Source organism: Drosophila elegans, unplaced genomic scaffold (assembly GCF_018152505.1).
Source record: "Drosophila elegans isolate 14027-0461.03 unplaced genomic scaffold, ASM1815250v1 contig_476, whole genome shotgun sequence".
NCBI lineage: Eukaryota > Metazoa > Arthropoda > Insecta > Diptera > Drosophilidae > Drosophila > Drosophila elegans.
The window spans coordinates 7,984,087-8,007,614 of NW_024545863.1; the positions used below are offsets into that span (position 1 = coordinate 7,984,087).

A 23,528-nucleotide genomic window follows, 5' to 3' on the forward strand; every position below is an offset into this window, starting at 1 on the left:
GATGAGACTTAGGGTTACTTACCGGTGATATAACATCAAACAGTATACAGGGTGCTTAACATTCGCTACACAGAGAACACAATTGCAACATTTAATTATCGTAAACAACTATGGACAACGTTTAAGGTTTAAGGTTTAATGTCTAATGTCTATGCTTTGGTTATGGTTTGAGTATTATGTGTTTCAGATGCCTTGCACTTTGCGACACAGAGAGTTCGGATCGGAGGGTCGGGAGGAGAGTCAAAGACAGGTTATACAATATAAAACAACAAAATAAAACTGGACAACATCGATAAGAAAATAAGTACGGACATGCAAATAAACCAGCGATAATAATTGTAGTGGAGATAAATAGAGCATTGACATATAACTTGCAAATGCGAATATCGGAAAAAAAGAAACAACATTTACGATTAGTAAGATGAGGAAAGTAATAGAAATCAGTGAAATGGTTTGGTTATGTTCTAGTTACTTCAATTGATTGCCAATGGTCAGAGATCTTAAAGTTAGTGGGTTAATCTCGATCTAGCTGGATACGTTTTCTCACTCGACTGGAACTCGAGGGCAGTGCTAAGCGTGACTTTTGGGGCATTTGGGTGACGTGAGTGGTGAGTGGTGTGCCGGTGGTGTGTGTGTTACGGGACGATTATACAAATGTTAGTGGATAGCACGCGCTTTCTAAACCTTAAATAACTCAAACGATGAGGCGAGGAAAAACAATAATCAAGATAAACAGAGGGTAACAAAACGTTGCGTTCGATGGCGGACATGATATCGTTAAACTTAAGGCTTAAACTGCAGACCGGATTAGTAGCTGCTGCTGGTTTTTTTTCGGTTAGACTTTGAGCTAAAACTAAAAATGAACCTAGAAAGTATCGGAGTATTCGATCAATACGCTAAATGTTAGGTGTATGAGTGGTGTTAGTGTGATGTGTGTGTGTGTGTAAATGCGTAAGTGTGCCTGACAAATTGACTAACTGACTACGAGAACTAAACCAAATTAACAAAAGTTATAAAGTATTTTTTCTCAATTGTGTAGAGTCCCGAAATGAAGGCGCTTGCGGCGACCTCCTCTTCTCATCAACATTAACATCAACATCATAACCAGATGGCTATGCATATACATATACATATACATATACATACAGACATCTAGATATCGCATCCGACGGATACGCATGGAAGTTCACTTGGCGAATTTGCCAAACTTACCGTATTCGCGAGGTATCGGCGTACGCAGCGGCATGCGCGCCCCTTGCAGGCGCATGGGCGTCAAGGACATCATGCTGGGATGTGTCGGCGACAGATTTCTGTATGGAGACAAGGTTTCAAATCTTTACAAGGTAATCCCACACACGGAGATGGCATTTAATATAAGTTGTTTGGTTTTCGGTTTTCGGTTATGGTTTTTGATTTTCGGTTTTTGGTGTTGTGTGCGGGGGGACAACAAAGTATGTTGGGGTGAAGTTCATTCGCGTGGCGGGCAATTGTCAAAAAAAGAAAGAAAACAATAATAAAATATAAGTATAATTGACTGCTTTAAATGGTGGCGACTTGGAAGCAAACAGACATTTTCAATTTGGATTTAGCCGAAATCTAACGTGCCCAATGGAGTGCATTAAATGCACTTGTAGTTTATTTGAATTATATTTTAGAATTTTGCGCCAATCTGTGCTTTTGTAGGTTTTGCTGTGCTAGACAAGTTTTTCATGTGAAGCAATTGGGGGTGAGACTATAAGTGTCGGGGCTCGAAGTACTTACCCCACGATCCCGGGACGCGCTTGCATCATTTGCATCATACGGCGCTCACGAGCCCGCAGAATCTCCTCCTTTTTCTTTTTGTCTGAGGGAGGTTTGGCGAGAGAGACCTTCAAGAATTGCAAGTACATAATGTTAGAAGTATGTCTCAGATTTTGTTTGCAACCGACTTACCTCAATATTCGAGGCGCCGATCTCCTTGCCATTAAGGCCACGCATAGCTTCGACGGCGCTATCACGATCCTCAAAGTGTATAAAGGCATAGTCTTTTATTTTCTTAACGCGTTCCACCTTTCCATATTGCTCAAATTGCTCCTGTTGATAGTAAAAACCATTAAACTATATTTGGTAACTAGCTTTGCCACTGGTACTACCTTCAGCTTATCCTCTGAGACGTCCTGGGTTAGATTTCGCACATAAAGAACTTTAACCTTGGACATAGTTTGTTCATCCGGCTCCTCCTGTGGATCGGCCCAGTCGACTATTATATCACATCCCCATACCTGAAAAATAGAACACTTTCTTAGCATTTTGTATATAACGGAAGATTTTTGTGGACTCACCTTAATTCTACCTGTGCCAAGTCTTCGTTTGGCCAAAGATGCCGCCTTGTGTGACTCGTATTCGAGAAAACAGAAGCCACGATTCTTTTTCTTATCATCTGGCGAACTGTATATGATTACCTCGTAAAGGCCAGCTATAGGTTCAGATTCGGGATCAGGTTTATTTATAAATAAAGAAAATTGTCATTTGAGTACGGTAAGTATAAATCGTGTTATCAATTCGAATGCAATATGATTAGTTGGTTGCATATGTAAAAATTGAAACGAAAGTAATACAACAAAAAAGTATTTGTATCTGTATCGGTATTGGCTGGCGTTTGTTTTTGTGTGCGAGAATGTTTGAGAGTACAGGTGATAAGACACTGAGACGCACTCTTGGCGAGTATTTATAAATAGGTGGAATACTGAATTATATATTTATATTCATACAGAAATGCACAAAATTTTACATGACAAGCGGGCGCGGCTCCAAGCGCTCGCGTTTCTTGTTTCTTGTTCTTGTTTGCTATGTAAAATAATGAGTGTTTCTGTAATCGGAGTCTCCCTATAACATGTAGAGCGAATTAGATGATTTTGAAAACCAATGCCAACAATTGCTGCTTGCTGCTTAACTTTTTGAAATATTTTTGAATAATTGAATGCGCTAAGCTAATAATATTTTCGGTTTTGTGTATGCAGGGTTTTCAGATTTAGAGAAAGTATTACACAGAGCGGGGGAATAACAATAAGTAGGATATGTAGTACGTATAGAGAGTAATGTAAAATGAAACACACATTTAGAAAAACACTTAAAAAACCTCTGTTGCTATTGTTGTTGTTTGTTTGTTTATATATAGTACATGTTGCAATTAAAATAGGAATGTAAAAGAAATTAACCAAAAATACAACACGAAGTAGAGCACACACTGAGCTTGGATTTATTTTTCGTTTGGAGTAATGGAAACGATAACGGGAAAACTATACACAAACATAGCCAGAGTTAGACAGATTAAGATATATAGAGAAATTGTGTGTACACTGAGATACAACGAGAGATCGGTAGAGATAGAGAACAATAACGTAACAACGAAATATGGATATTGGATATTGGATTTTGAATTTGGCTTATTTTCTCGTCGATTCGTTTGCATCAATTGCTCGGGGAAGTAGCGCTTATGTGAAAGATAGATACAGAGAGAGTTAGAGTAAAATGAGTTCATTTTTAAGGCTTGTTGTCTCCAGTCATTAAATAAATGAATTTCATATTTTCAATATGTATAGGCCAAAACATATCGATTTGAGTAGACGAATTACGGTTTCATATTTTTTTGGTTTTTGGGAAGGGATCGCATTTCGGTTTGGTTTGGTTTGGTTTTGGTTTGTGTGCGCCGTTTATTATTATCTATGTGTATATGATATATATCTGTACTAAAACAAAAACTAGGTTTATCCCTTTATTATTTTTTTTTGTTTTTCAAAAATATTCAAAATGTTTTGGTTAGCGAATTGTTAAGCTACAGGTTTTCAATGTCAACAAATTGGGCACATTTAAAAATTGGAATGTTAATCAAAGGAAAAGTAAAGAACAATTAATTTTTTGTTGTATTTACTAACAGCGCCATTTACGCTACATAAAATGAGTGTGAGAGTAAAATGCAATCGACTCAAGGTCATAGCTTTAGTTTAGTGAAAAGCTATGTCCCTTTCTTTGGTCACTTGTCAGAATGTTTCAATTTTGTGGGGAGGTTTTAGTGATTGATAATTTGCAATTTTTTTGGGGGGTATAGCATTTTAAAAGCGAAAATTGCAAAACAAAAATCCAATTGATACTTCATTTCGTAGGCTTCCATGCGCTTTTTAATTCTGCAAGTATCGCCCCTAAAAACATTTTATGGGATTAAATACAAGTAATTAAGGTTGGCCAATTCTGGTAGCCAATTGGGGTTGGTGGTGCTTGGCTAGTTTTTTGGGGGTCTTTTGCTTTGTTTGTGGTTGCTGTTGGTTTTTGGATCACTTACGTGCATGTTTTGAAAATTCCTCAATTAATTCGTCGCGATCTCTATTCTTAGGTATATTGCCGACAAATAGCCGGTGATTGTTAAATGATATCGTAACACCAATCTTTTTGCCTTTCCGAATTTCAAAATCATTTAGCTGCAATTGTTTAAAAGTTCACACAAAACAAAAGAAAATTTTGATTTGCTATGAAAAATTTGTAGTTCATTGGTACTGCGATTTGATTTTGGATTGATTTGGTATCGGGTTTGTGGTTTCAAAGGTGGAAGAATGAGTGATCGTGTTTGATAGTAATTCTCATGGGTGGGAGAAGGTGTGGAGTTCTATAATCTAAACTTCAGTAACTTGTTTATATTTTGTATTGCGTGCCAAATAAAAAATGAATTTACTCAAAAATAAGGGTTGTTCTTTAGCTAAATTCCAGTTGATTTGATGTGGATTATTCGTTGTCACTACCAGTACTAGTACTTACTATGCGGAATAATTACTTCGAAATAAAAAAAAACGGGGAACTGCTTTGGCTCTATGCAGCTAGAAAGTCAAATGCGACGATCTTACCTTATTAATTTCACTTGAAATGACTTTCTAGCTGGCACACGGCGTATACTTAATATTTTGATTTTTAGAGCCTGTTTTCCTACTGTGTTATTACTATTGATAGAACATAAAGGAAACAAAGTTTTGGAATGCATAACAATTTGGTAAAAAATTTAAAAATTTGAATATTTTTTGTTTGTTCTTTTTTTTGTAGGCAAAGTTAATGACTGGAGATATTATGTAAATAAGTTGAAAAGAAATATTCTTATACGACAATCCAAGCTTGTAACGAATGGCAATGAGACAAATGGGCGTGTCGCTGTATCTATGTGGGTATGTATGTGTCGGTGTGATTGTGTGAGTGTTGTGCTATATATGAGGCAACATATACATATGATGAAACTGAGAAATATGCACCCGACGATGTTTGTGGTTCGATTTCTACCATGGAGCGATGGCACATTTGAAAAGAGTGTCTCGATTTTTGGTTTCAGGGAAGAACACTTTTCTATTTTTTCCGAAGTGTTGAGATGGCAATGGCGGGTGTTTGGATGGCTTGAGGTTGAGGGTGAATAGTAAGGATGAGTTGAAACAAAAACATACATATAAAATAAACTGAATTTTAAAATCCTAAGACCCTTTCTAACCTAGCATAACAGTCTTACTTTCGCAATAAGCCAATTTCTGTTGGTTTAGCCAATTGGATTTTTGTTTACAGTTTAAATGCCGATTGTGAAGCTGCGAAACGCAACTCCAGTGAAGGTAATTTAAAATAGATTTTTGGTTAATGTCGTGTTTGTCAATTTACCTGTAAGTTTACCAAATTCCTCTAAAATTTCATCTTTGCCCTTTGACTTGGGAATATTGCCTACAAAAAGGCGCAGATTCGGTACGCTTATATTTATTTTCAGACACTTGCCGGGTTTTATTTCGTGATTATCGAGCTAGATTGTGGGAGGGAAGGTAAAACGATTCTTTTAATACCAATTCAATGTTAATAATAAATTAATAAAATCATAACTAATAAATAATTTTGAACTAAGGCAAATAAGGGTTATAATAAGAATAGGGAGGGGTTAAATAAAAAGTTAAGGTTTGTTAAACATTTTATTTGTTTACCAATTTCGAAGCGGGCCGCGTAGAATTTCGGTTGAGTTTCAGTTTGGAAATGTTAAAGGAAAAACATTTGTTAGTGGTTAACTGGTTAAGGCAGTAGACAACATTCGGAGGCCTTTTTTGCCACCCTATGCTATGTCATGGTCTGAATTTTGGTCATGCTCGTCTAAATAAAACCAGACAGTGAGATTGAACGTACGCTGCTTAGTTGACTACAAAAGGTGATAGCTACATAGCTGGACTTAGTACTAGAGTAATTTCAAACTAAAAAGAAAATAATACAGATATAGAGTAGAGAGGACTGGGGAGAGTGTTTGTTTCAGGGAGGAGGCCAAATATTTTATTCGTAGAGAAAGAGAACTCTTTTCAAACTTGCAATTTAAACGATTCAAAGGCGCTGGAGAGTTTCGTTTACTAAATTAAGATTACAACTCATAGAAGACGGGACATGCATAATATAAGTTACAGAAAAATCGAGTAGAGAGAGACAGCGAGAGAGTGAGACAGATAGCGTTGCCTGTAGTTCAAATTTGAATATAGCGAAGGCAGAGGTAAAGTTAGCGTTACAGAAAATAAATAAAATTGCATAATTTCTGTGGTCTCTGATCTAGAAGCGCCAAATCGGTTAGATCATATCGGTAATTTTCGGTCTTGCTGTGGAGAATTTTAGATGCTTCAATTTTGTTTTGGCCGCATAACTGTTCCTACTTCTTTCGATGTGTTTTAACACGAGCGTAAAATATGTGGATACAATACGTTAAATATGTTTATATAGTATATATAGGATATGTATATATCGTAGGAGTTAGCAATACGTAAAAAACATTGAAGCGGGGACAACTGATTCGGGATTTGGGGGGTTGAAGGGGGGTTCATTGAGGTCGGAGAGGGCGGGTGGGTCTTGGTGGAGGTGGTGGTGGTATGAAGGGTCTGTGGTTGGCTTAAATACCTGTCGCACTGCATTGACGGCCGCTTCGCGATTTGTGAATGTGACAAATGCATAACCACGGTTTGTGCCCGTCATTGGGTCCATCATGAGGCGTAGGTCCCAGATTGTGCCGCAGTTCTCGAAGAGCGGAATCAGTTCGTCCTCGTACATGTCCTTGGGTATCTTGCCGCAGAAAACTTCGCAACCATTTCCCGGCACATTTCCCTCCCAATCCGGTGGCGGTCCGCCGTATTTTCTCTGGCCTAACGAGGGTAAATTAAATGGAAATTATGAGAATAGATTTAAGAATATGTTTTGGAAAATTTAGTACTATATTTTAATAGTTTTTTTTGCTTCGTACCTGTCGTCACATCTAATGCGTAGCCGGTGCGCTCGAGGATCTTCTTGATCTTGTCCTCGTCGGGACCTTTGACCTGAACGGCAGCGGCGGGCGCAGCCGCGCCCTGTTGGCTGGCTCGACTCTTCTGGCGGTACGTCTTCATCACGCCACATAGGTAGGCGGACTTGTTCGAAACATGCTCCAGGTTCGATTCGAGGAACTGACCCAGCACATTCAAGGCACCATCGACGGGAAACTCCTTGAGCGCGTCCAGGGCGCGCTCGTCCAGCTCGGCGTGAGCCAACTTGCCGGTTTTGTAAATTTCATCCAGTTTACCGGCGACCTAAGCGAACATTTTGCAATTGAAATGCTTCTTATTGTCCTATGGACTACCTAAATAACACTCACTTTCTTGTCCAGACCGTATTCCAGCAGCTTGGGATAGTCTTCTGTACGCTCGCCATCGCCACGGTCATCGGCTTTCTGATTAATGTCATCTAACAGTTCGCCATTACCCTCCGCCATTTCTGAAAGCGAAATTAAAATATAAACATAAATAAAGCAAGCACAAAATAATAACATTAACATGTCATTTTATCAAAATTCCGTAGTTTTTAATCTTAATCGATATTCTTAAAATGTATATTACCAAATGTGGACCCACAATTTAAAGCGACCTATAAACTCACTTTGTACAGTTCAACGAACGCTAAGAAATAGCAACATATTGCGACTGCTTGGAAAATAGGTCGCGAGAATGTGCGAAATACAAAAAAATTTCGCAACTTACGCACCGCCGCACGCACTTGTAGAATGAGATAAATGTCGAAATAAATAGAGAGTGAGCATGGGAGAGTAGACAACAAAGCGAAAAAGTTCATTGACTTCAAACAAAATGCGTAACGCACGAGCTGGCGATCCAGAAGTGACAGAAAATCAAGAGAAAGAGCCTTAAAATCAGCACCGAAAAGTGCGTGAACCGAAGAGAAAAGAAGAGAGAAGGGAGAGCGGTAAAAAAACGTGTTGACCAAAATGTAAACAATCGAATTGAGGCGCGTTTTGCGAATTGTGCGTGACGCGTTATGTATACGCGCTGTGGTTCACCTAGTAAGAAAATCTGATAAGCATGACGTATTAGTTGCCATGGTAACCGCTGATTTTATTGACGGGTTAAGTGCCCCTGGTTTTTACTAGTTAAATATTGAACTTGACAGTAAGCTGATAGCTGTAAGATACGGTAACTACTAAAGTATCTATTTTAATGCCTATAAATTTGAGAATTTAATAAGAACAATTAGCAAAACACGAGGTATTCCATATGCTGAAGCAGTATGATATACATATATTTTGTATTTCTGCAGCAGAATTCAGTTGGCTGAAAGACTGAGAATATGAGCTGTTTTAGATGCAAGTGCAGCTGCAATTAGAAATTTATCATAAATGAATATTTATGGCACACTCATAATGAAAATGTAAATTTTCCTTCGTTGTCAAGTGGCAAACGTTCACCCATACATGTCGCATAGCATAGAAATCTACCTTAGCAGTCACACAATCAGCAAATGCTATTTTGATTCACACGTATGTCGGCGTGTGTATGCGTGTGTGTTTGACGTTCAAACAAAAAACGAAGCAAGAGAACACAGAAACGAAATAGAAATGAGGGGCAAGGGGTGGGGCGGCGAATGGGACCTCACCAACTAGTCAAGAGCGATAATTGCGTAACATGTGCAAAATATCAGCAGCTCTATCGCAAAAAGAACGGGAGAGGCAACGCAACCAGCGACCCACTAAATTATGAGCTAGCCCGAACATTTCTGAAATTTTTTCTATCGTTACGCTTTTTGTTTGTTGCTCTCTCCCCGTCTCCCCGTCTCTCTGTCCCTAGTTCTTTCTCCTCTTCAATCAGTAGGTTTATTGCGAATTTTGTATGCCATCTAATTCGTTTTCACTGACATTGAAATACTTTTCGATTGAAATCGGGGCCGCTTGGACATACTCACTGCTGGAAGTGGCCATTGGGCTAAGAATCGTTATCGCAGAGCGGGTCTTACGAAGCCTGCGGATCGGGGACTCGCCACCTCCTGCATCCTTCTGAACATCGGGCTCCATTTCGGAAATCACAGGCGTTCAACAACAATTAAAGAATTTTTAAATTTCCTTCGATGACTTGGAATTTCGCTTGCAATTAATGTGTGTTGTTATAATTTCAGAATTTTATTATCTATGCGTTTTTTCTTTTTCTTTTTCGAATATTAATCAACAGTCAGAAAGGTAGTTGTTCCGAAAAGATTCGAAAGACGGCTAAAAATTTTCACGACTGAATAGAAATAAATTTGTGAGACCGACACCAAGTCATACTCGAATGACATTTGACAGTTGCCTTATAGAGCCAACTACGATTCGATGTTGGGGTAGGTGGCTAGGTGGCAATCCTTTAGCAAGTATTTAGACTAAAGCCTGCCAGATATTTATGACAACTGCAGCAGTTTTGCAGCAACAGAATGCAATGTGCGCTATAACAATAAACGGAACCAGTCAGCCCGTGACAACAATAACAGACCTCCTCTCCTCTTTATTTTCCCAATACGAGAACCTATGTATATGGAGCATGTACAACATGTATATATATTTATATTTGTAGACTTGTTGGGCGCGAAACGCAGCGAGCTGTAAGTGGAAAGTGTTGGCGACAACCGCAGGGAAGCTCACAAAAGGCCAAGCACCGGGGAGTGCCATGAAAATGTGCAGGAAAAGCGCCCCATCGAGGCCCTGCAAGGAAATGAATAATAAACACGGCCAATGGATATGAGGCCAGTTGAAAGGAGTAGACAACAACGCAGGAAATTCCATTAGGATTGCAACGAAATATCGGTAAAAGGAAAGGGCAATCCGTATACGCAGAGTTGCCATGGTCCTGCCTAAAGCCTGGCCCTCCCGCAGTGTGTATGTTGTGTGGCCTGCAGAAAAGGACACCAGTTTAAGGACACGGCTCATTCAGTCCAAAGGCCAGAAAGTGGAGCTATTCAGGTGACTTCCCCTAACGTAGGCTGGCCTAAAAAAGCGCTTTCAATTGCAACACTTGCTATTTTCTGCTTGTTTGCTGCCCGTGTCATCATTTTTTATGCATGTTTGTTATGGCAACAGGGTAGTCGCTTGTTTGACCCGGCGGCAGTGGCAACTCTGTCCATTCCGCACATAAAAGAAGTAGTAATAACAAAAAAATGGAAAAACAAAGAAACGTTTGCATGTTAAAGAACATTTCTTTTAGCATGTTCGTTTTGTTTGCCGTGGCCGCATGGCAACTACCTCAATAAATTTGATGTTGATGCCGGCGATATGCGCAAACATACACATTCAGGCATATCCTGCTCCCTGCACTTGTGACTCGGTTAGTTACACCCTCGGATAAAAAATAAAATGAAAATGAAGAAAACAAAAAAAAAAAAAACAGTCACCCTGCAGCCGCTCGCAGGGGTGGTTCGACACCGGATTCCACCATTCCGGCAGCGGACTCCTTTGCCAAGAGATAATGCCTGGTGTAAGGTTAGTAAATCAGCGATATGACAAATCGCCGCAACGCAGCCGGAACACTTAATGCGACTCTTTCGATGGGAGACAAAGAAGAATCAAAATTGCTGATAAAGCCAAATAAATCGTTTTGCCATATTTGTTCGTCACTCACGTCTGTCTGGCAGACAGAGCGTCGCCGCCGCCACCGGCAGTCTGGTCTAGAATTACAAGACCGCCCCCCTTTGTAACTTCGCCGCCCCTGTCTGCCAACTGAAGCCAGACTGTAGAAACTACGAATGAGTGTCTCGGTGGGGGTACGTACAACAACAACAACAACAACAACAACAACATCAACAACAAGGGGGTCCAAGTTTGGGGTTGTTTGCCATGCTAGGAAGTGTTAAAGTTTCAGGCTTTCGCAATGTGAATTTCAAGAAGCCCAGGGCATTTAAATGTTATTGCCATGGACAACGGCGACAACAATGGTCGTTCCTTGGGCTTATTGATTTTCAGACCCTTCCCCTGGTGCCCAGATGAGCCAACTATCACTCCGGCGGCCAGTTAAGCCGATTTAAAGCGCAAAAATAACTCCAGCCTGGCCTGGTGGACGGAGTGGAAACTGCAGACACTGCAGACCTGAGGGCCTCCGAACGGAAGTGTGGCAAATGCCTTCTTGTAATTTATAGCCCCAAAAGGGGTAGAGGGGTTGGGGTACTAGAAGACGGCCAGTTGGCCGCATAAGTTGCACAATTTATGGCATTGCGACAACGAACAAATTCCCAGCAAAGTGCAGGCAAACCAAGCAAATTAGATGGCAGCGTCTAAGAGGCGGCAGACAACGGTGCAGATTTTGAGGGAAGGGGAATGAGGTCATTTCCCCCTCAAGAGAGTTTTAAATGAATAAAATTTATTGTAATTTATGAAGGACTACAGAAGAGTGTTTAATGAAATATTAGAAATCCTTTAAGTGGAAGTGCAATAAGGATAAATCTTAATTGCTGCCTGCATTTGGGTGCCCTGTTATATTACTCTTGAAAGATTGGATTTTAGTTAAGAATTAGATGAACAAAAATTGCTCGAGTAACGTTATTGCTGTCTCCAGTTCATTTTAGTTGTGTTGGGAATGAAAGCAGATCAATATGTAACATAAATTAAGAGAAATAAAATACAGATCTAAAACCGTATTTTGTAAAGGTTATTCCCCTTAATCGCTGAGCTTTATTAGATAAGCTATCTGTGCTCTTAGCCTCGAATAAACAAAGTGCATCTCCAGTCATATCTTAAATAGAGTCACGTGGCAAGGCGTTGTCCCCTATTTTTTTGTGAGAAACCGGACTGCGTCCTATTGCCGCTGTGCCGGGGCCAAAATCAAAGATAACATGGCAATAAGTTGCAAGTCGGGTTTATTTGAGTAAACAGCAACGGGTTGGGGCACTTCAGTGGGGTTTTGTTGCCAAGAAACCAATCAGGCGGGTCTAGCCTTCGGAATATCTGCCAAAAAAGCTCTTTTTGGCCATGTCACTGGGGTCCACATTTACATCCACATCCACATGCACATTCACTGTGTGGCAGCCATAAAAACTGTGCAACCCGGTCGGGGAAATGTTTTCAATATTTGATGCTCACATTTTGTGGCCGCAAAAGTGCAGGGACGCTGCTCGACCGCATCAACAAATGAAAATGGCGCCCAACATCCATCCTCCTACCACGACCCCTCCCCCCCGAAAATAAACCCAGCCGAGGAGGTCAGTCACGTGTTGGCCAGGCCAAAACCAAGGGGTCCTGCCGAATCCACTGCATTGCGGCAGCGACAACAACAGCCAGACGGACGGTGGCGGTGGCGGTGGCATGTACCAACAGTGGCTGGCTAAGGCATTGTGTCTATCCGTATATTTGCGCTGTGCAACTGCCAAATATAAGGAGTGAAAAAACAACGTACAACGTGCCTGCAACAGTACATAAAGCCGCCGGCTCATGGGAAGAAATGTGCCAGTGGCAGGAGTTGGAGTTGGAGAAATAGGACTCACGCGACAAGCGCAAAATGAAAATTACACAAAAGTTTTGCGAGAGAAGAAAATGGAGTGCTTTTTTATAGCTGCCAAAGATGCCCCCAGGAGTCGATGCCGGAGCTGGAGTCGTAGAAAGTCGAAAGCCAGAGGCAGAAAAAATCATGAAAACAACACTGGTATTGGGGATCGACGCTGGGAATACCCAATCACCTCACACTCCTATCTTAAGTGATCGAATTCTATACTGCTTCAAAGAAAATAGCACCGAAAACATTACTCTATATACTTATAAACTTATTTAAAAAAAATCTTTTTTTTAAAGACATTTCTAAAAAATGCCAAATTGCATTAAATATTATGGTCATGCAAACCAATTCTCTTCAAAGAAAATAGATAAAACATATAAATTTAAAGAATCCTCTAATAGGTTAAAAACGTGACCAAAAAGAGGCAAATAGACACATTCCACACGAGCCGCCGGAAACCCAAATGCGCTTTTGTGTGTGCGACACAACCCCCAACCCAAACAATCGCAAAACTCATCCGACGGAAAAAGCACCCAACCGAAGCCGGGCCAACACAATCCAATCCGACACAAAACCCCAGCCCAATCCGAGTGGGACAAGAGCTTAGCTGCGATAGCTGGGCAGGTTTCCACTGGGTCTCCCATAGTTCGGCGAATTAGAAAAGTGCCGGCTGCAGGCGCCGCTCAATTGCATTGGGTTCTTAGGGGAAAAGAGGGGCAATAGAATGGGGAGCGGTAAACGAGTCTAGTTGAGCTCGTATCTTGCATTTCTTTTTTAGCATATTGTTATTTGCGAAATTAGGCTGCTCCATGCACCGCCCGCTGCGATCTGTTCCTATAGTATGCGGTATGGTGTGGTGTGCTGGCAGGAGTAGGTGGCTCTGAGGGAATGGCGGCATATCCTGGTGGATAGCTCTGAATGGCACGGCACCCGCTGATTCAAAGTAGCCTGAATAAATTGTGTGCGCTGGGAAATTATTTCCAAGGATGTAGGAAAATAAGAATCCGTTAGCATATTTATACAGTCTTAATTATTAATTTAAGTTTTGAAACGCCAAAAAAAAGATACTAAAACTTATTTCAATAGATTTTTCCATATTTATTTTAGAAATGGGAAGAGTGGCTCTGAAAAAATGTAATATCCGATGATGGTATTAATATTTTGTCTTGTATTTTTAACTAAGGAATATGTGATCGCCATGCTTTTGTACATAATTTATCAAAGACATGTGCAGACCAATTTTAAACCTTCGCTCAAAAAATTCTGATGCTAAATTCTTTAAAAATCCGTTTAAATTCTTTGAGCCCCCTTAGGTGATCTTTGCTCATCATGCCCCTATCGCCATTGCTATACTTACTGTTCTAGCTAAAGTATTCAACCCATAATGAAATATGTATGTATAAGAAAATTAGAATTTTAAAGCACAAGTTAAAAATTACGGTTTTGAGAGTAATCACCGCAGAGAGGCTTATTAAAGTTTATCGCCCAAGCCAAAAAGGGGAAGGAAGACAACATAGAGAAAATTGCTTAACAGAGCTCCCAAGTCGAATGCAAAAGACAAAACGTGTTGCCGGCAACCCCTCCGGGTGAGCCCCCCCAAGACTCCCAATTTACCCGCTGGCCATGTTCTTGCCGAGAGCCAAGAGTCATGCATCATGCAACACCCAAACTAAATGAGAGCCGCTTTTTGGGGGCACCATGAAAGTACAAAGGCGAGCGAGGAGAAAACATGGCGAAGCGCCAAATTATGCGCGCATGGGTTGGGTATAAGGGGGGTTCCGGAAAGGGTGTTGCATGAGGGGAGGGCGTTGAGTGCAACGAGGCTTTCAAAAAGGGGGTTTGTTGAGGACGCGACAGACAACAGAAGAAGAAACTGCAAATGAATGCTCTCTTCTTCAGGTTCTCTCTACTTCGCTACTTTCTTCCTCTCTTTGGAGAGAGCGCGTTGCACTCGAAAGCTTTTTGGCCACTGCAGGCAAGCTTTTGGTCTCTCTCAACCGCCTAGGAAGCGCCCCTCGCCACCCCACTATGCCCCCCTTTTATGCACGCCGGCCGGTTTTCAAAACTGCAAGTGTGTGGGTTTAGTGGACGCCATTGGGTTGACACGTGGCCAAACTTTGGAGCCCAGGAGCAAAAGCAGGCTGCGCCAAATCAGGATGCAGTGCTGACTAAAAGCAAGGCAACAAACATAAAATGTACCATTGAAAAACAACCGCACAAAATCTCAGTTTTAAGCGGCAGAACAAACCGGTTTTTTGCACAACACACACAAAAACATACAGGCGGTTCAACTTTGTCTGGACTTTTCTTTATTTTAAGTTCACTTTTTAATGATTTAAGCGGCGTCGGCGGCGGCGATATTGGAGCCGAAGGAAGGGAAGAAAAGAAAAGGAAAAGGGAAGAAGAAGAAGAAAAAGAAGGGAGGCAGCGAACGATGCAAAAGGCAAAAATCAAAATGGTGGCCCAAGAAGAATTGGGGCTTTACAAGGGAGGGGGGATACCAGAGAGGTAGACGGCGGCGTTTTAATGCGATTGTGACGATGTTAAATGCATTGCCGCACTCACACACACACACTCCCAAAGGCAAGCGTCGCAAATAAAAAAAAAATCGTTGCATGCCTCTCTTTGCCGAGAGTGTGTCTGTGTGGGGGGCGCTTCCATTGTGGGGCCTCTGTGTATGCGTGTATAAGTGAGCTGCAGTGTTGAACAACGGCAAAAGCCGTGGGCGTTGTTGTTGTCGTTGTCCGTATTTTATTAAATATCAGGGAAAAACACCTGAACGCACATTCATTTTTATTTGAATTCATTTCGATTCATTTCATTTCACTTCACGCCATGCGTCAGCTGTTTGGCGATTTAATTTTATACCCCATACGCAAGGCATATATGTAGACGTTTCTAACTTTTGCCCATTATTGCAAACACTAAGCACAGACAGCGCATACATACATGTATTTGTTGGGGCTGCAGTTTAAGATAAAAGAGAGAGGAGAAGCAAGACGAAGGCGAAAAATATAAAATAAAATGCCGTCGCTTTTTGTTCCTACATCGGAACGTACTCACACACGCACACTCACTTGAGAACTCTCACACACAGGCACTTGATACGATGATATTGTTGTCTGCTCTCGCTCACTTTTTATATTTTAATACATATAGCTTTAATGTCAGTGTATGAGTGCATAGCCACTAATTGCAAATTGCAGTTGGCAAAAGTATCGCCAAGATACTGAAATTACCTTTTTCCATTTTTTGTTGTATTTGGCTTGCACTAAGAAATTCACAATATTACTTCGTTGCGTTCAATTTTACCTATTGATATTGATATTTATGTATGTATTTAGAAGTAGTTATTCTCGGCGTTGCACAATTTGTTGCTAGATTCCTGGCATTTTTCTACATAGAATATTTGTATTTGAGTTAAGATCGTATCGTATATGAGATCACAATTGGCCGCCCGCCGTTCCGTCGTTACGTTTTCGTTTCGTTTTGCATGCCGCGCGCGCTCACTGCCAACATATTTTAAAATATAACTATGGGAAATGAATGGTCTTGTACGTTATTTTCGTTTTTCTAATTTCTTTTTGGCAAGCAAGCACACTTTTCCGAACTGCAGTTGGCGAAAGTTATTTTTAGGGTATGTCCAATATTGTTTTGCGTGTGGCAGCCGCGTTGTAATAATGGCGGACGGCAACGTCGTCTACGTCACCGGTTCTCGGTTCGCCAACGTCTGAGAATCGGAAATCAGCAGCGGTATCGAGGCAGCAGTAAAAGCAAATATACCGCTCCGCTCGCAATTCTGGTCTTCACGTCGTCACTTGCGTCGCACAACAAAAGCCACAAACCAAATCAAACAACTACAACTCGGGGAGTCGCAGTCGCAGCCACGAAAAAGCTGCAGCGACAAAAGTGCACGCACACATTGGCAAATCAAGAGCCCACGGAGCGTCACTCTCACACAGATACGTTTGTATCTCGGGCAGGCAAAAAGTTTCGCAAAAAAAAGAAAACAGGCAAGCGAGAGAGAGAGCGCAAAGAGAGCCGATAAGCAGCGCGAGTGGCAGCAGAATTTGCACAACAAAGTGAATGGCGAAAAAACATGCTCTCCGTAGCACACGCAAACAAAGTGCTCTCTTTCTCTTTGGCTGTGGAAGATCGCGAATAAAACACGACAGTCTTGTCGAGTGTGGAAGCCAAGTTTTTGTATTTAAACTCTAGAAACTAAAAGTACTAAACCCAAATAAAACCAGATAAACAAAAGTGAAAATGCCGCATAAATAGGCTAAAAGAATTTAGGCAAGGTCCCCCACACAGAAAGAAAAATGAATAGGCTAAAAGAGTTCTACAAAAGTATCCCCTGCACAGAAAAAAATGTTTGTGTCTATATTGTATAAAACAATTTGATAAGAAACAATTTAATAAATTCCAAAACAAAATTTATAAGGCTAAATAATATATAGCCAATTATAAAAATTTATTATTGGACAAAAACAGACAGAAAATAAAATTGTAAATATCGAACTACTTTTTTGTTCTGTGTAACGTATCTTTCACATACACTGTCGACGTTCCACAATGCGTTCCATACACACAAACACACGAACAAACGAGCCTGAGAAGCTTCTATGCAAAAAAAAAAACTCTGCTGAACATTCCTTTAAAGGGGTTAAATGAGCGAAAACAACAAAAAGAACGAATGCCCAAGGGCTGAGTGTAAAAAACGTAGATGCTGTCTGTAAATTTGTATTTTACTTTGGCATGAGGGCAAATCATCAGTCGAATCGTTAACTAAAATAAACGCATACAATTACATTAGGCCTTCGCAAACACACAGATACTCTTCCACATAGATTCCGATGCACATGCACAGTTACGAATGCAGATACAGATACTCCCACACAGTTGCAGCAGAGAGATGACTGGCCAGTGGGTTTTCGGTTTGGGTAAGGGTTTTCCTGGAGGTCCACACCGGCTTTCCGGCGCTTTGGTCATGAACTTGTGGGTTTCGTTCGTCTGCCGGTCTCCAACAACCACTGCACCACCCACTTTCCGACCCCACCCCCCTGCACCAAGGTAAGTGGCTCGTCAGCACGTGAACATCACCATTCAATACCATACGACTCTCTCAAGCGCTGTAAAAATAAACAAAAATAAGAGGAATACTTTCGCTCTACTCAGCACTTGCCTCTAAATCGAAATATGCTGAAATTATTTACTTTGCGGTAAAACTTAGAGGGTCTCTCAAATTACCCAAAGCTTGGAACTTCGAGATGAAAACGGAGACCCTGGGAAGATGGCTAATAAAACACAAGTGGGTGCCGCTGACTAACAGTAAAACAGCTGAGTAACCCTAGAAGCTGGTGAAAGAATTCGAGTGTGTGGACAAATTCCGAGAAAGCCTGAGAATGTTTGCGGCCAATAATCACACCCCCCGAAATATGATGAAGTGGGTAATAAAAATAGAACTATGCAAATTCGTGGGATTTCTTTCTAAATCGCCAAACATAAATAAAACCTTCTGCATAAATAAAGAGAAAAATTTTATTAAACATATTTTGAGATATAAAACAAATTACAAAGGGATAGGAAGAAACATGACTTAGTAGGGAAGAAAATCAAAAAAATTATAAGTTATCTTTCAAAAACATATTTTTTAAAAGAAATTAAATATAAAATAGAAAGATTAGTTATATTATAAAAGAGCTAAACCCTGAGTACATTTTCACAATAGATAACCTGAACACAAAAGTCTTAGTCTGCAACCTTGAGTCACCATCTAAACCTGATATCTTTACGACGGCTAATGAAATTCTTTTTAGAATCGCCCCATTAAAAAAATCCGAGATACATATCTGTTCTATTTAGCATTGAAAAGGTGTGTCCCCAGCCGCAGTACTAACGATTATAAATCAGAATTGGCGACTTACTCGAGCGAATTGTTGCTGCAACTTCCGAGTAGAGAGTATCTCAGGCGCTGTGTATCCAAGTGTGTGGGGTGCTGCTGCTGCTGCTGCTGCTGCTGATGATGTATCCAATGGGTGCTGTAGATATTTAATCCGAAAATGTGCTAAGCTATATTTATGGGAATTAATGCGTTTGTGTGTTTTTGAGTTTGTTACGTTTTTCACTATTCAACAACTTCACTGGAGAGATTCACTTGACCGCACTCTTATCGACTACAATGGGTGTTTGTTGCAAAATATTTGCCACTTTCGCGCTTTTCCGACACGTTGCGTTGAGATAGAGATGCTCGGCGGAGAGTACAGTAGATCACACCGATCGCCTCTCTTTAGCTTTTCTTTTCTGATCAGGAATGCAGCTCTGCAGTAATTGCAATCAGCGGTGCATTCGCCAGCGAACTGATCGCCTGTTGCTGGGGGGCTGTAGCTGCGGATCGTCGATCGGAGCAGCGCTGCACAGGAAGTGCACGAAGCCTCGGAGAACAAGTTACGAGCGCTCGGCTTTCCCGATCGTTAATCGGCCGATGCAGTTGCACTCTCGGTTCTCTTTTTTTTTTTTGTTTTTTTTTTGTTTGTTATTTTAAATGGGGCGTATACCCCGCGTGGAGCTTTGAAACCCTCGATCGGCGATCGTGTGTATATGGTTCCAGAGCCGCTTTTAAAGCTTTGGATGCACTTTCCCTGGCTCTGTGGGTTACGTAAAGCTGGCAGGCAGGTATCTCCGCTAGTTTTGATTCGAATTCCTTTAGCTATTTTGAATTTCGGTTAGATTTAGTTTCGAAAGTTTTGACCGACTGCGTTTCGTGGTGTTTGGGCGATCCAATCTGGTACAATCCAAAGCCGACTGAAAGTTAAATTGCAAATGTGTGCAAACGCAGTCTTTGGTGGCAAAAGTTGATTGCTATAACTGGTTAATTATATAATTTCAATTGTTTTAAGTTCGCCTCACTTGATGATCATAATTTGTCACTAAACACGAAATATGCACTTAAGTTGTTTTGCATGCTATACCATTTGTTTTTGGTTACTTTTGTATTTGTTTCTTTGTTTTAGGTTGTGTTTGCTTCACTTGTTAGAAATTTATAGATTTTGTATTTGATTTTAATGCATTTCCAGACATGTCGCTGCATTTTGCGTATGCTTTTAAAGTTTGCAACGCGTGGCCATAGAAACTGCCCTCCCCGTTTTATAATAAGTTTTGTTCCGTTGTATGACTGCGTTTTAATCGACGTTATATTAGGTGTTTAAACTAAAAGCGTAATTGGCTTGCACACTTAACCATAGTAGAGAATATTATCAAAGATTTACCGTTGTTATTAAATCTAGCAAATAAAGAAAAACTTAAACAAAAACTGGCAATGTTTCGCTTAAACGTATTAAGCACTAACAAGTTTTACTGGATGATAACTGTGTGATTCGATTCTATTGTTAGATTTTCCAATGATGGCTGATGTTTTTGGTGGCTGGGATCTATTGCGGTTGATATAATCCAAAGTGTTTTGAAGACGTCGTATGCGCGGACTCCGATCCTGAATAGAATTTTGACTAATATGATTTCCAACGTTGGCTGTGGTTTATTTGGGCTTTGTATTATTTCCGAAAGATGTGTGTTTTCTGGCCAGAGTTAACCGTTTGTGTAAAAAGTTCCAGATTTGTGGTTGCAATATTTTCGCATGGTCGTTTGCGCGTCCGCGATACTTGCGAGTGGAGTGGCGATGCGATACAGATACAGATACCCGGCTGGCTGGGTAGTCAGTCCGTCTCAGAGGCCCGATTTTCAGAGTCTCCGTCGGCGACAAAAAAGCTTGCAGTCGCAGTCGCACACAGATACACCAATACCAATACACCCAAGCAACTGAGAGACAGATAGAGAGAGAGAGAGAGAGAGTGGCACAGAGTGGCACAGCCGGCAAAACGATTCCTTTTTGTTTTGTTTTTGGCATTCGCAGCGGCAGTCGCATAGTCGCATGCATTGGTATTGCATTCTCTCTCTCTCGGCAACTCACACACATACGTATACGTAGCCTGCTTCTTGTAGTTCTTCAACCCAGTAGCTAGCGAAAACCACCCAGCTTTGCCGGCTTGTAGTCAAACCTTTTGTCGCTCAGAGAGTGCTACTCCCCGCTCTATGCTTTTTTGCGGATTTTTTACCACTTCGAATTGACCCCTCAGAGATTCTGATTCAGATTCAGATTCCGATGCCCAAAGATGCCAACAAAGTCGCGATGCGTTTTGTCGCCAGGGGCTCTTGTATCTTATCTCCCTCTCTCTCTCACTCTTTTTCTCTTTGCCGCGGTATCTCCGTCAACATAGCCTCTCGCTCCCACTCTCTCTATATGTTTGAGGAACATTTCAATTAACTGCAATTCTTCTGCTCCCATCGCTGCCCGGCGGGCAATCCGTTTTTATGATCCATCCACTCGCCTCGCTACCCGCTGCCCGCTTACCGCCGCCCGTCCAAGTTTAATTAACTCGAAGTCACGGACAATGGCCGAGCGACAAGTAAAGCGTATCTAGATGCCCCCGATAAGATCTGTCATGGTTCTATGTGCCCATCTCTTTCGGATTCCGATTTTGATTCGGATTTTCGCCACTCGCTAACTCAATTTGCCAGCAAAGCAGGTGCGATGACCGCGCAGGGGAGTACGCAAAGCGGAATGGGAAAAGCGAAATTACAAACTCTCAACGGATAAGCTGGATCTGGAGGACTATGTCTTCAATGTTACACTTTCTGATTATTACGTTTAAGAAAATCAAATCTTTTTTTCTGGGTTTATTTCATTTAGTTAACAAGGACTTCCAAAATTCTCATATTAATGTACCCTATGGGCTGTAATGTTACAATTAACTGCAGTATTTGAAATAAATAAATAAAATTTTTAAATACATTTAAATAAATTATTGTCTTGCAATTAACAGCTTGGTTAAATACCAAAGCCTATAAAAAAATTTTTGGTACAACATTTTTTCCCTGATTTTAAAAAATAACATTTAACTTATTTAAAATTAGCAAACTAATAGTGGAACCTGCCTAACTAAAATCCCCCAATTCCAAGTTCTAAATTGTCTAGTCTTATTGCACTCAAGTCAGATGGCTTCAAGTATAAAGTCAAGATTATAATTATTATTTAGCTTAAGTAAAGCAATGTTATTATCGGAGAACGGTTAATGTTATTGAAGTAAGACTGTAGGAAAAAGAATCTTTTCTCGAAACCAGGGCTGCTAACGAAAGTGAAACGGAGCAAATGTAGGCAACGAGGCTGAGCCTGAAAGGATAACGCTGCTGCCTCACATTGATCACGATGACCATCACCAATCACCATCACCTTCAGCAGAGGAAGAAGAGGGGCAGAGCATCATCAAAAATCGGAGGCATCATCAAGCGCGTCGGCAGCAGCAATAACAAAATCAAGCAATGTCCGTTTCTGCGGCGATAACGCAGTTTTTCATTCCGATCCTGTTTTTATTCCCACAGTTTTGCGAGGCTTACATCTGACGGTGGACGCAGTGGCCCCGTAGTGGCGGTGGCTGTAGCTTTGGCCATGTAGGGGAATCAGAATCAGACTCAGAATCACGGGCGCATGGTCATCATCAAGGCGATCGGATCGGATCGGATCGGTTCGGATCTCGCTGCCGGCGTCGCTGCGATGGTCTCGAAATAATAAGATGACATCCAACACTTCTTGCGATCCGAGAGGCACAAACACACACGGGCACAAAGCTCGAGACCCTACCCCCGTACCCAATGCCCATATGTGCCCTTTACCCTGTCCCTGCCCTGTTCCCCTAGCAACCCCCTGTGCCTGCCAGCCACACAGTCCGTTCCAAATATTTTTCATATAAAAAATCGCATTTTTTCCCTCTCGCGCATAATAAAACTTTTTCTGCATGCTTTTCATTTCATTTCCTTCGAGATGCGAGTTGCGAGATGCGAGATGCCGGGGTTGCTGAGGGTCGAGCGGTCCAAGAGGGGAGGGGGGGCGGCAGACAGCAGCGCACTTGGCCGCCGCACAAAGGAAGATCACGACGCAAGGACTTGTCTGCATTTAAATGGATGTAGGTAGTACTAGCACTCGCACTCACACCCGTCCCTAGAAGCGTCCTCGAATGTACCTGAACCTCCACTCTCGCAAAAGGATGGACATTGTCCAGGGCCCGAAACTTATTGAGCCACGCTGATATTTCAGTTTCGCCTTCGTTTTTTGCTTCGCTCTTCCCCTGGCTCGGCTTTAATCGCCGGTGGTTGCTCATGTTTTCGCTGCTGTACCCTCGAAATCAGCGAGCATCACTCTGGAGAAGCAAGAAAGCATCAATTTTGAAATCTATAGAAAGTCTGAGGAGTTAAGCTTAAAGCCAAATTATGTGGGTGACAGGGTTATTATTATTTATTTTTGATGTATGCTTTTTTATCAATATTTTGAATCATTAATTAGTAATGCTTCCAATCAATAATGCAGTTTTATATAAAAATATACCAATAACTAAAAGCTTTATTCGAAATAAGCATTAAAGAAATAAAAAGCTCAAAAATTTTAAATATGTATTTAGTAAATATGTTTTTTCAAACGATATATAAAAATATCTCGTATCCGAAACCTTTAAATTCAGAATGTAAAACTTATTAAGCTGTAGTAAATAAGCTGACATAAATAAAAATACTAAATTCACAAAGATTTTTAAATAACATTTAATTAGAAATATGAAAATAGGAAGATCAAAACACTTTTCTAACTAATAGGAAACATTTAAATTAAAAATGTATCTAATTGAAGTAAACATTTTT

General features: G+C 41.0%; 1 protein-coding gene across 18 annotated transcripts in view; it reads right to left on the bottom strand.

Annotated features, from left to right (window-relative positions):
- LOC108140489 (heterogeneous nuclear ribonucleoprotein R) overlaps positions 1-23,528 on the bottom strand; it is a 53,761-nt gene that overhangs the window by 9,998 nt on the left and 20,235 nt on the right. For 3 of the 18 annotated variants that reach the window (XM_017263258.2, XM_041709380.1, XM_041709379.1), the window contains exons 3-11: positions 7,646-7,764; positions 7,259-7,580; positions 6,919-7,160; positions 5,662-5,797; positions 2,322-2,455; positions 2,133-2,261; positions 1,933-2,073; positions 1,762-1,868; positions 1,213-1,310 (exon numbers count right to left, since the gene is read on the bottom strand). In XM_017263258.2, the coding sequence (XP_017118747.1) occupies positions 1,213-1,310; positions 1,762-1,868; positions 1,933-2,073; positions 2,133-2,261; positions 2,322-2,455; positions 5,662-5,797; positions 6,919-7,160; positions 7,259-7,580; positions 7,646-7,764 (1,428 nt within the window). Of the gene's footprint in view, positions 1-1,212; positions 1,335-1,761; positions 1,869-1,932; positions 2,074-2,132; positions 2,262-2,321; positions 2,456-5,661; positions 5,798-6,918; positions 7,161-7,258; positions 7,581-7,645; positions 7,765-9,240; positions 9,557-16,024; positions 16,604-18,712; positions 20,468-23,528 lie in introns of those variants that run through there. The other 15 variants (XM_017263247.2, XM_017263249.2, XM_017263245.2 and 12 more) reach the window with 12 other exon arrangements.